We start from the raw sequence: 12,189 nt of genomic DNA on the forward strand, positions 1-12,189 counted from the left end.
GGGGCCGGGACTACAGTTCCCGTCGGCCTTTGGGGGCGTCCCGGGGCGGGGCTCCGGGGGCGGGAGAGCTCACTCACACCGGGGCAGCCGCGCGGGGCCACCCGCCGTGGCGGAGAGCCGCGGCCCGTCCTCTCCGTCGCCCGTCCCCCTCCGAGGCCACCGTGCCCACGCCCCCACCCGCTTCCTGCCCGAGGGGGCGGCCCGAGCCCAATGAGAGCGGCGCCGATTGGCTGGGAGAGGGACCCCGCTTCCCACTAGCCAATAGGCGCGCGGGACACTGCGCCGCGCGTGAAGCCGGGCAGAGGGTGAGTGGCTGCGGGCGCCGTGAGGGGACCCGCTCCGGCCCTCGCGCCCCGCGGGCGGCGGCCAGGCCCGGCCCGGCCCGGTGCGGTGCGGCGCGGCCGGTCCCTCCGGGGCTCGGCCGGCCCTGCTCCTCTCCCCGGCCAGCCCTGCGGCCCTCGCTCGCTCGGGGCGGCCCGGCCTGACCCCCAGCCGTGTCACAGGCCCCGGCAGGAGCCGCGGCGGTGTCCCGGGCTTGGGGAGGCCGCGGGGGTGGCCACGGGCCGGGGCCGGGCTCGGGACCCCCGGGGAAGCGCCGTTTTGCAGTCAGGGCCCTGTCCGGCAAAAACTGTCAGACGCGGGCCTTGATTCGGCACCAGCCGAAAGGCCCGGAGGCGGTTCATGGTGATGGTGGCAGCTTTTTCTTCACCAAGTTGGATGTATTTTATGTATTTTATGATTTTTCCTTTTAATTTCAGCCTCCTCAAGCCAAACACCAGGTCCGTCAGTCAGAGCCCAGGATGGGAGGAGCAGGAGGGCCGGGTGTAGCATGGCGCTGGAGGACGCCTTTTGGCGCTGTCCCCAGCCCCGCGGGCACGCTGGATGGACGGCTTGAGGCGGGCGACTTGTGCTGTGCTCAAAAACCAGAGGAGCCGGGACACGGGGGAAGTTTGGGCACCTCAGTCTTTAAAAGCTGCTTCCGCAGGGCTCTGGGTTACATCTGCCAGGGCACCATTCCTCACGGCAGGAATAACTCGCCGAGTTTTCCAGTCTGACTAGCCTCTGTGGCTCACGTTTCTGCTTTCCTCATGTTTGATTTAGTTGGCGCGGGCCAAGTACACCAGAAAACGGTGTATTTTGGGGAAAGCTGGTCCTGGCTCCTGCCTGTAACATCTGCAAGAATGGGCTGGCCTCTCTACCCTTGTGTACAGTTCAAACCCAAGCTCGTTAAGTATTTATACCTCGTACTGTGGGTCTTATATCTGTACGGGCCCTGTGACAGCGCCAGTGTTTTCAAACCCCGTTTGGCCACGGTTTCTAGACTAACCCTTCCAAGTGCTCTTTTACCCCTGCAGTAATTCTCGCAGCAGCCGCCTGCCTGGGAAGGTCTGTAATGGAGGGACAGAAATAGCAGGTTTTTTTGGGACCAGGTCCCAGCTGAGGCTGCAGGCCAGAGCGTAGGGGTTACTGCAGTTAAAACCCTGTATTTAGTCTACATGGGCAGGAGAGATTTTTATGTATTTTTTAAAAACACACGAGTAGAGCTTCCACCCCTGCAAGGCAGCGCACCAGAGGCCTGATTCTCCTCGTGTAGCATCAGCCCTTGTAGGCTGTTGCAGAGTGTATACAATCCCGCCAGGGAGGGCTGGATTTTAACCTGCTGCAATAAATAGAGAAACAGCCCCTCTGTTGCACCGAGCCCACCGTAGCACCGGGAAAGGCTCCCCGTGGGGACTGGGTACTCGCTTGGCAACAAAGCTTGAGATTTACGTCAGCCTCCTGCAAAGCACTGATGTTTATTGTAAGTGCCCATTCTGATTCCCTTTGAATTCCCCCTTGTTGTTGCTTGAGTTAAACCCATCTGTTCGCCTGGTGTCTTGGAAGGGAAAGGAGCACATGGTGCTGCTGCGGGCTGGCGTCGGCTTTCAGCAGCCACGAAGCGAAGGACGCTGCTGGCAGGTGCTGCTGGCTTTTCCTCTAACTCCTGGTTCCTCCCTCTGCTGAATTGCCTCCAGCTGCCAAAGGACTTATCCGCCCCCTCCTCGCCCCCAGACTGTGGGCCTGGGTCCTGTTTGTAGGACCGAGTTATGACAAAAGTGTCTTTTTTTTTTTTTTCTAGCAAAAAGGAAGCAGTGCTGTGTTTTCGCCCATCTTCAGCCGCTCTGCAGGCCTGTGTTCCTGACTGCTGCCCTTGAGTGCAAAGTGGTGTGGTCCCCGTTCGTGGGGACGGTGTGGGCAGTAGGTACCTGGTTCCTGTATATGCAGAGTTTTTTGGGGGGCTGGCAGCCGTGGTGTCTGGAGGGAAGTGTGACACCAGGACCAGGTCAGGCAGAGCAACCGTTACCGAGATAGTTGGGTTTTGGGATTACTGGGAGAGGTGGTGGGAGCTGGGTCTCCCTTCCTCTGGGCAAGAGGAAGCTGAGGGGTGTCTACCAGCAGCCTGTGGCTCCTGGCCAAAGATGACAGAGCCGGTTTCTTCTCAGATGCAAGGGGCAACAGCCACAAGCTGGGGCTTGGGAGCTTCAGGCTCCTGGTCTGTGAGGGTGGTGTCACCCTAGACAAGGTGACAGCAAAGTTGGAGGCTCTGTCCTTGTGGAATTGCAGGACTTGGCTGCACAAAGCCCTGGATGCCCTTGGCTGGGGCCAGTGTTGGTCCATGGGGGCTGGAGAGGGGATGCTGGAGTCTGTTCCCTGCACTGCCCCAGTGCGGGGCAAGTGGGGAACTGCCCCACGGCTGCCCCAGCTCCTGCAGGACTCTCGCTTTCCCAGCATGCTGTGGCTGTTGCCTTTTCAGGGATGCAGATGCCACCTTGCTCCCAGGAGTTCCCCACTCCTGTCCAGAGCTGCGTCTGCACCACTGAGGCTTTTGGGGAACGGGTGCCAGTGGGATTTAGAGGGTTGCAGGTTTTGGATTGAGTGGGGAGAGATCTCGGTGCAGAAACCGTGAGAGAAGTTGTCTGCTCCGGGTCGGCCGGGGGGTTACCAGCTCCCTCCCAGCCTCAAGGCCATCGGCAAGCGCAGACTCTGTGTTTAGTGCCCTGTTTGCAAGCTGAGAGACACAAGTTTGCTGCTCAGAGCCGTGATTTCTTGTGTCTGTTGGGCTGCCGATGACTGTGCTGGCTTCCAGGTAACATGGGGATGAGATTTACTTACTGGCTTGTGTGCTTTGCATCCCGATTATGTCAGAGGTAGCTTATCTCCTCTTACACCCTGGCTGTAGAGATCAAGCAGGGCCTTCCCTCTCAGTCCTTGTGTTTCTTGGTCTGGGCTAGGATGTCGGCTGAATTCTTCCCCTTTGTCACTCATCCTGGGTCACCCTCGACAAGCCTGCCAGAAATGCCCCCTGATCTAGGGTGCTGTAGGTGAGACTGTGGCTTAATGGGTGCGGATGTTAAAGGGGAGCGAGTTGCGTGGAGCTGCAGGTAAACCAGCTGGAGGAACTTAGGGCTGGCTCAAGTTGCACATCCAGAGTTAGGAGGTCCAGGGAAGCCTCATTTAACCCAGTGCTGTTCTTCAGCCTGTAAAACAGGGGTACCCAGCTCAGAGGGGTGCCAAAACCATAATAAAGTCTTGGTAACGCCTTGAGAATGTATGAAAATGAGCTTTGAATGAAGTTGCCTGTTTGGGATAAATATTTGATGTGCACAGCATGAACAAAAGGGCCCTGTCCTGGCGTGTTTTCAAGCGCTTTTCTTTCCATTTCAGAGCACAATGTTCCTGGTCGGACTCTCGGGTGGAATCGCATCGGGGAAGAGCACGGTGGTGGCCGTACTCCGGGAACTGGGCTGTGCCGTGATTGATGCCGATGTTATTGCCAGAGAGGGTGAGTTTTGCATAGCTGATCTTTCTCCCCGAGGTTCCCCTGACAACTGGGATTGATGCGGGGAAGCGCAGACAGCAGAGGGTGCTCTGGGTACATTAGATAAGTGTTTCCCTCCCATGTTGATGAGGCTGCGTGGAGCAGCTGTCTTGGGGGATCGGAACTAGGATATATTTTTAATAAAGAAAAAATAAAAAGATCTTGTCCTAATAACAAACACTGTGGGGAGATCTTGCCCTGAGTTTCCCTCTCCTGGAGTGCAATGCTTCCTGGCTTTGAAAGCCAACTTGTGGCAAAATAAATGCCCTTCTCTGTAAAGCAGGTTCCTTCGGCTGATCTGATGTCCCGCCTCAGCCCCAGGACACCCATCTTGTAAGGCGTTAGGTGGGATCACTAACACGCTTGAAAGAAAATTTCCTTCCGTGCTGGATGTTGCTTGGTGGTCTCAAGGACCACCTTGAGATTGGTCCACAAAATCACTTGTGCCTTAACGCACTCAAAAAAAAGAGGCTCCAAATATCCCAGATCAGAGGGTATTTGGTCTGTGCTTCTGCACAGCACACCTGCCTCTCGCCGCTCTGGAAATGTGCTGTCCTGACTACAGAAAAGACCCAGAAATCCAGATCCGTTGCCTCAGCAGGACTGGAGCAGACCCTGCTCTCCCCGATTACCTGCGCGATGTGGGGTGAGATGTTAATCCCTCCGTACCACTGGGATAATGAGGAGAGCAGCGCTCGCTCCAGGAAGGGCTGCTGATTTTGTATGCGGAAGGTTTCGGGTCTGCAGCTGAGCAGTGGTGCAGGCGGTGTCATTTTCAAGTGCCTGCGCTTTTCTATTTAATGTAGAACTTACCGTGTAGCTACTCAAAGCTGTGATGCTCTTAACATTTTATTGCACTGTAATTCCCCTCGAGGTGTGGAAAATTTGCTGGAGGTGCTAAAAGCCCTCAGAGACAATAGGAAAACACTACAGATACTCAGTGGCGGTTTTCTACCAATCACTTCATTTTTCTCCAAGTCCTTTTTAATACGTGTTTATTTACTATATGGATTTCACCCATCCTGAAACTACCTCAATGTGAAATTCCACAGGAGAAAGAAGTTGGTCTTAAAGACTTTTATTAGGTTGGCCTGAGGTTACAACCTGTGGCAATGTTCCTGGATTTTGGAGAGAAAATTATATACGGCCTGTCATGCTCTGTGGTTAGCCTCAGCTTGATCTTAATTATGGTTTTATTACAGCATCCTTTTTGTTGGTGATTTTTTGGTGGCTTTAAAATTATATGCTCGTGTAACGTCAGAGTCTCTGCAAATACCTATTGGGAATTGATCTTTTAGAAGGTTTCTGTGTTCATTCTTGTGAAGAATTTGGTGACTGAGGCGAAAGACAGTAAAAAACCTTAGTAGCAGCCAGAGCCAACTTGTAGCAGCCAGGCTGTATTCACCTGACGCTGACGTTTTCACCTAAAATAAACCTGACGCTGGTCCCGGTCCCTTTAGGATCTCCCTGCTCGACTCCTCGCCCTGCAGGCACTGGGAGTTGGCTCAGCCCCGGTTCCTGACCATGCCTTGGCTGGTAGCCATCAGCAAGTCCTCCTGCCCGCCCTGCTGACTTCTAACCCTGAGCAGCAGCACGCACGAGGAGGGTTGTGGCGCTGAATTAATGTTTGCAGGATGCTTCGATCTCTCGGGTGTCAGCCCTCAAAGGGACCTTGGGCTGAGAGGGTTTTTTTGCAGATGCTTTCCTGCAGCACCGATGCCAGGTGTCTGCCGGGCTGCAGCGCTGAGCCACGCCGGTCTCGGTTCAGCATGTGCTGGCAGGCAGATGTGCTGCCCGCTGAGGAGAATAAGCTCGGTTATTTAATGAACAAAACTCATTTGAGGCCGATTGCTGATGCAAACACTGACTGTGCTGTAGAACTGGCTCTAACCTCCGGCTGTTTAATGTTATCAGTGGTGCAGCCCCACTTGAAGGCCTATCGGCAGATAGTGCGTTACTTTGGCACCGAGATCCTCTTGGAGAACGGAGAGATAAATCGTGAGGCTCTAGGAAACATTATCTTCTCCTGCCCGGAAAAACGGCAGCTGCTGAACTCCATCACCCACCCAGAGATCCAGAAGGAGATGCTGAAGCAGATCTTGAAGTACTTTGTGCTAGGTAAGAAGCCGGGCAATTCTGGCGTCCCAGCACACCAGGACTCCTGCTCGTGCAGCAGCTGTCCCTGCTCGCTCTGCCTTTGGTTTTAAAGTGGGGAGAGGAACGGGGAAGGAGAAAGGGAACCGATGTTGAGTGACGGCCTTTGTGCTCTGCCACCGGTGGCCTTTTGCATCAGCGTTTGGAGGATTAATTCCTGCCTTTCACTGCTGCCCTTCACCACCTTCTTCTATGGTTTAAAGTACATCTGTAGGGCCTGAGAAAAGCATTGTGAGGCCTCTTCTGAGATTACTTGCTGGATAATGTCATACCTTCCAAAATGGCCAAATATTTCTCCCTGCCCCCAACCTCCCTGGGCTTCGATGAAAGCTGTGGAGCCCTTTTAGTTTCGATAAGGTGAGAAATGGGCTGACAGCTGTGGTTTCCAAAGTCCCGCTTTTTCCCCTGATAAATATAACAAATACAGCTGTCAAACTTGGTCTAATCAAATGCCAGATAAGATCACCAGCTGTTTTGGAGGTCTCTGTGTAGACAGAAGGATGTCTTAATAGAGCCAGTCTGGTTTCGCGGAGCTTATCAAAGCTGAGCCCTGTGACAGCTGAATAGGCCTGTGCCGGGGCACCGCGGGGGCCGTGCTCTGCTGCGGGGCGAGGAGGAGGAGGAGGAGAAAGCGTGAAGAAAGCAACAGGCAGGAAAGCCGGGAGCCAGAGATGGAGTCTTGAACCCGGGGCTGCGGGCTCAGGAGGCGGATGCTGTCCTGCCCCTCGGCGAGAGCGCCGTGTGTCTTCAGCAGGCTGCTCTGTCCTCATTAGTCAGGTTTTAATGATTTGGGATAGCTGGATGTTGTCTCTAAGGATCGCTGTGTAAGGAAAGCTCATATCGATCAAACTGTAGGGCAGCAAGAAGTCTCTCTGGGCGGAGATGCTGGTAAAATGGTGGCTTGTTGGATGATGATGTCTTTGTCCGGGTTTTTATTGCTGTGGCCAGCTCGGTTAGGGGGTTTGGGTTATAAAGAGGGGACACCAGCAAAACTGGAGGTGTCCCCGTGGCTGGGACACACAGCGGGGAGCAAGGTCCTGACTTGCAGCTTTCCCCTACCCTCGCCTGTTCCTCCAGGCTCAACAGGACGTACCCCCGCGTCCCCAAACGCTGCTGTCTGCCGGGGGAGTTGGCGCTCGCAAAGGGCAGAGGCACGTGGAGAGCCTGGGGTGGGCTGCAGGGCCCGTGAGGATGGCGGCTGGCGGTTATGAGCTCTCCTCTGCTGGCTGCTCCGCGTGGTGATGGCGGTTTTGAACCAAACTTGGCCAGTTTTGGTGAGGTTTCAGGCCCTGGGGCCGTGCCTGGAGGCACCCCCACGTTTCAGCGTCACGGCTGTGAGAGGTCTGCAAGGATTTCCTTGCTCCCTTGGAAAAATGGAACTGTTTAGCCAAAGCTTTCCATAAAGGGAAGAAAACTGAGCTGGCAAATATCGGCTCAAATGTCTGCAGCCTGGCGAAGTCTTGGACAAGCGAAAGAGAGAAGAGCAAATTCTGCTGTGGGCGCTGCTCCCCTGGAGAGGCCAGCAATGACGGCATGACTGCCGCTCTCGCCAGCCAGGCACAGGCGCTTTCATTTGAGCTTCTCGTTTCAGCTCCTCATTATATTTCTGCAGCTTCACCTTTGGTCTGAGATCATCCAGGTTAGGGTTTGTTTTTATTTTTTTTTAACTTTTTTTTTTTCCCTCTGGAAACTTGGAACAAAACCATTTCCTCCTTCTGAGAGGGAGGAGGGCAAGCAGGCTCTGCTCTCCTCTTGGCTGTAATCGCAGAGCTGTAGAGTTCTCCCGCTTGCTTTACGGGAGCAGCCGTGGCCGCAGTGTGCGTGCAGCATGAGGGATTTGGGAATCTGAATAACTGTTCTTTTGGGGGGGGGGGGGGGGGGCTGTGTGCTGTCATTTCTGCAGGCTACCGCTATGTGATCCTTGACATCCCTCTGCTCTTCGAGACCAACAGATTGACCAAGTTTATGAAATACACCGTCTTGGTTTATTGGTAAGTGCCACGTGAACCACGAGGATCGGGATGCTGCCACCTTTCTTAGAGGCTGGAGGGGACCGTCACGTCCCTCCTGCTCCGGTGAGGATTTAGCTTCAGCCTTGGCGTGAAGCCTTTTGATAACACCACCTCTTTTCTGTCGGTGTGAGAAAGCGACACCTTCCTTTATCCTAGCATACGAGGGGTTTCTTACTGAGGTTTCCCCAAAACCTGACACCATTTACAGGGGAAATCTCTGTCTTTGGGCCTTCCACAACCTGTGCTCCGTTGGCTGGGTCAGGGTTTTGGGCACTGCCCCAGTGTTATGGGCCATGGGAATGCCGAAAACACGCAGTGGGGTCAGCCTGGGCAGCGCTGCAGGTGCTGGCTCCACTGATCCGAGCGCAGGATGCCTGCGCCAGATCTGAAGTGGAGTGGGGACCATTGCTCCCCCACACTTTACCCCACGTTTTCCCCCTCATGCCAAGGAAGGCAGGCAAACCCCCTCTTCCCTCCCGCACCCCCATCTCAGCGCCGCCCTCCCGTCCTGGCAGTGACCTGCCGACGCAGCTCTCTCGGCTGATGAAGAGGAACGGGCTGTCCCAGGCGGAGGCAGAAGCTCGCATGGCCTCCCAGCTGCCGCTGGACGAGAAGCGCAAATTAGCAAGTCACGTCATTGACAACTCCGGGGACCGGGAGAGCACCCGCCGGCAGGTCCTGAGGCTGCACGCCCGCCTGGAGGATTCCCTGGATTTCCTCTGGGCACGGCTGGCGGTGGGCACGGTTGTAGCTGGGCTTGGAGGGCTGGTGTACCTCCTCCTCCGGCATTTCATCTCTTAATTCACCTTTTCTTTTTGTCGTGGAAGAGGCCTGAATTTCCAGGTTTGAAAAGGGCAGTGAAAGGCCACCTCTTTTAATGAGCTTTGCCAGCTGAATGCAGACAGTGGGATGAGGCGTCTCCTTGCAGACTTCCCAAGGTGAATGTAGGGGTTTTTTTCCAGCACCGTCTCCCATCTCTTTTCTTCCTGCTCAGGTTCTTACCCATCACCTGTGTCTGCAGGGTGGGACTGCTCCCCGTGCGTGGGGATGAGGCCCTCGTTATCCCCCCTGGGTCTGTACGGTGGAACTTCAGTGAATTTAGGCACTTTAACGTCTTCCAGGACAATCTCTTCACTGGGGGAGTAGGTGGCCTCTCAGGTCCTGTTTTTGCTAGCAGGTATCCCCAGGTTGATCCCCTCCTAGCTCGCAACCCCGGCTAATCTGAATTTAGATGTGGGATTTCCCCTTTTTTCACGTTGATTTAATGGAAATGTGTTAAATCTGCCTGGCAGGGGACAGGCAGCACCTCATTTCGCATGGGTTAGATGTTCAGCTGGCTGCTCGCCCTCCCTCCTGCCCTCTATTTCTGCGCTCATTGCTTGTGGGTCACCCTTGGCTTTGGATCTGAGGGTCTGATACGTCCCCGGAGCAGGCTGAGACCTGGGACCTACCTTGCCGGAACTCATTTACCGTTGTTTGAGTTTTCCTTCGGAGGCAGTTTTCCCGTGGGAGAGCACGAGTCTGGGCGAAGCGGGTGCTGGCTCTTGGCGTTCGTTTTAATAAAGTGCTAAACAGCAGCCGGCTCCCCGCGGCTCCGCAACCTGCGGGCTGCTAGCGCTGCTCTTTCCTGGCCCGCTCCCAGGTCGTTCCTATGCCGGGGCACGGCTGCGCTCTGTAAAGTTCACCACACGCAAGCAGAGCTGACGAGCGCGCTCATGCTTTTTCCCTAGTACACATCCCCGTACCGGTCCCGGGGAGCTTCACGGAGCGTCGGCCCCTGCTCTGAGCTTCCCTGCGGGGGCCGTGGCTTCGTGTTGGCTCTGGGCACCCCACGGTGCAGGTCTGGCTTCCCAGGATGTGATCCTGGGCCTCGCTGTGGTTTTCTGCGGTCAGTGCTTTCCCCCCACGGGTGCAGCCCTGTCCTGCTGCCACCCCCCTGTCCCGGCATTTTGAGGAAGGTGGGTGTCGGCAGCCCCCTGCCCACCTCCTGCCTGCGCACCGGGGTCCTCCGGGCTGCCTGGGCTCCGATCCCCCTTCCTGCCCCGCTGCCTCGGCTTGTTGGCCCAGCAGGCAGAGGTGCAGCAGAGCGAGGCAGTGTCCTCGCTGTCCCCAGCGCCAGCCTTTGGGCGCAGGGAGCTTTCCCAGGGTGTCACAGCCCTGCCCAGCCAGCGTGTGCCCCTTTCTGGGGCCGGGCGCCCTTCCCACACCCTCCACCCTCCTCTGAGCCCAGCCGCGCACCCGGGGGTCCCGTGTTTCGCTCGCCTGCGGGGACCCGGTGGTCCCTGTGCAGCTACAGCCACAGGAGAGCATCCCCGGCCTGGGGCACCCCCCCGGGTACCCCAACTTTTCAAGCAGCGCTGGGGGGAGCTGTATGCAGGCCATAACCCTCCGCCGGTTCCCTCCCCTGCTTTTTAATGCTCCCTTAATTGCGGTGGTGGTGCCGGGAGTCCCTCGCAGCCAGCCATAAATCAGGGCTGGAGCAGGACGGTCTCGGCCCGAGATAAGCTCTGATTGCCTTCCTCCCTCCCGGCTCGCCGCCTCCGCGATAAATGGGGCTGCGATGAGGCCGCGGGGGGAGGACGGAGAAAGCGAGACGGGCACCGTAATCGCATTTGGCGCTTCGCTCCTGCCCTGCCGCGGTTCTCCAGCCGCTAACGAGTTTAGCAGGGCTGAGGGAGCGGGCGGTTTCAGGGGGACGGCGAGGCGCGGGGCTCCCCCCGCCGCTGGCCGGGGCTGGCGTGGCCTCGGGGTGCCTGGTTTGGGGGTGCCCGGCGCCCTGCGCTGAGCTGGGGGTCGAGCCCCGCGGGCGGGCTGCGTGCCCGGGCGTCGGCACTGGCTGGGGAAGGGCTCCGGGGCCCGGGGCCTGGCCGCAGAGCCCCTCCGGTGGGCGCTGACGCCCCTCCGTGGGTGCTGCGCGGTACCCAGCCGCGGCGGCCGCCCCAGGATGGCCCCGGCACCCGCAGACCCGCCTGGGTCCCGCTCCCGGCCGGTCCCCAGCCAAACCCCTTGGGGACGAGCTGGCAGGACGCTCTGCGTCCACGGCGGTGGCCGCGTGGCTCGGCCCGCAGCCGTCCCCCGCCAGTGACAGACGGCTCTAACCCGCAGCGGCAGCTCGATCGATGGCCGTGGAGGGGGCCTGAAGGGCAGCGCCTTTCCGGCCGGGGCGGGGGACAGCCCGGCTGAGACCCCCGCGCCCGTGACACCGAGCTGCCTCTGCGTGGGCTCCCGCGGGTGCTGCGCCACGTCCCGCCGGCGCCCGCACGTCCCGCGGCCTCGCACGCGGAGGCCGCCCCGGCCCGCCGCGCCTCCCGCATCGATCGGGCAGCGCCGGGAGCAGCCGCTCGTCGCGGCCCATCCGCCTCCTCTCACCGCGGGCTGCTTGCGCGGGGAGCCCGCCCCGCGCCGCGCACAAGCCAAATATTTAACTGCTGCAAACTGGCGGCCGGATCAATTCCGCTGCGGCTGTCGGGGACTCGTGACAGCCGGCCGCCCCTCCCCGGAGCGCCCCTTCCTCAGAGCACCCCCTCCTTGGAGCAGCCCCTCCTTGGAGCACCCCCGCCCCAGTGCACCCCTCCCTGGAGCACCCCCTTCCTCAGAGCACCCCGTCCCCAGTGCACCCCTGCCCCGGAGCACGCCCTCCTGGCGCTCCCCCGTGTACCCCTTCCCCCGTGCACCCCATTCCTGGAGCACCCCCTTCCTTGGGCCACCCCCTCCCCGGAGCACCCCCTCCCTGGTGTACCCTGTACCCGGAGCACCCCCTCTTCAGTGCAGCCCCTCCCCGGAGCACCCTTCCCCGGTGCACCCCCTCCCCAGCACCCATCACGGGGCACCCACCGGGCTGGGGGGGGCGGTGCAGGTGTCCTGGAGCTGGCGGGTCCCCACGGGGCTGTAGGGACAGGCTGATGTCCCCCAGTGGGGACTGTCCCCAAGGGTGGGCTGGGTGGGGACCCCAAAACCCAGGAGGGACGGACCCACCAGGGTGACAGGCGGGGAGGGCTGAGCGTGGTGTCACCACCTGGCACTGGTGTCATCAGTGTCACTGTCCCTGTGTGGTCCGTGGGGTGTGGCACGGTGTCACCATCACTGCACGGCCCCCGGTGTCATAGGTGTCACCGTTCCTGCATGGTCCCTGGGGTGTGGCATGGTGTCACTGTCACTGCACGG

At 58.6% G+C, this 12,189-nt stretch overlaps 1 protein-coding gene across 8 annotated transcripts; it reads left to right on the forward strand.

Annotated features, from left to right (window-relative positions):
• The first annotated feature begins 91 nt into the window (after positions 1-91).
• Positions 92-10,061, forward strand: DCAKD (dephospho-CoA kinase domain containing). 8 transcript variants are annotated; one of them, XM_072885965.1, is made up of 7 exons: positions 92-305; positions 759-779; positions 2,120-2,242; positions 3,706-3,823; positions 5,774-5,977; positions 7,917-8,004; positions 8,541-10,061. In XM_072885965.1, exons 4-7 carry the CDS (start codon positions 3,712-3,714, stop codon positions 8,824-8,826), a joined length of 690 nt encoding a protein of 229 aa, XP_072742066.1. In that variant the 5' UTR covers positions 92-305; positions 759-779; positions 2,120-2,242; positions 3,706-3,711; the 3' UTR covers positions 8,827-10,061. The 8 variants fall into 8 exon arrangements, with proteins under 8 accessions (XP_072742066.1, XP_072742070.1, XP_072742065.1 ...); XM_072885969.1 differs by having other exon boundaries at positions 2,120-2,238; XM_072885964.1 differs by lacking the exon at positions 759-779.
• Positions 10,062-12,189: the final 2,128 nt, after the last annotated feature.

The sequence above is a fragment of the Ciconia boyciana genome, chromosome 22 (genome assembly GCF_034638445.1).
Source record: "Ciconia boyciana chromosome 22, ASM3463844v1, whole genome shotgun sequence".
Classification (NCBI taxonomy): domain Eukaryota; kingdom Metazoa; phylum Chordata; class Aves; order Ciconiiformes; family Ciconiidae; genus Ciconia; species Ciconia boyciana.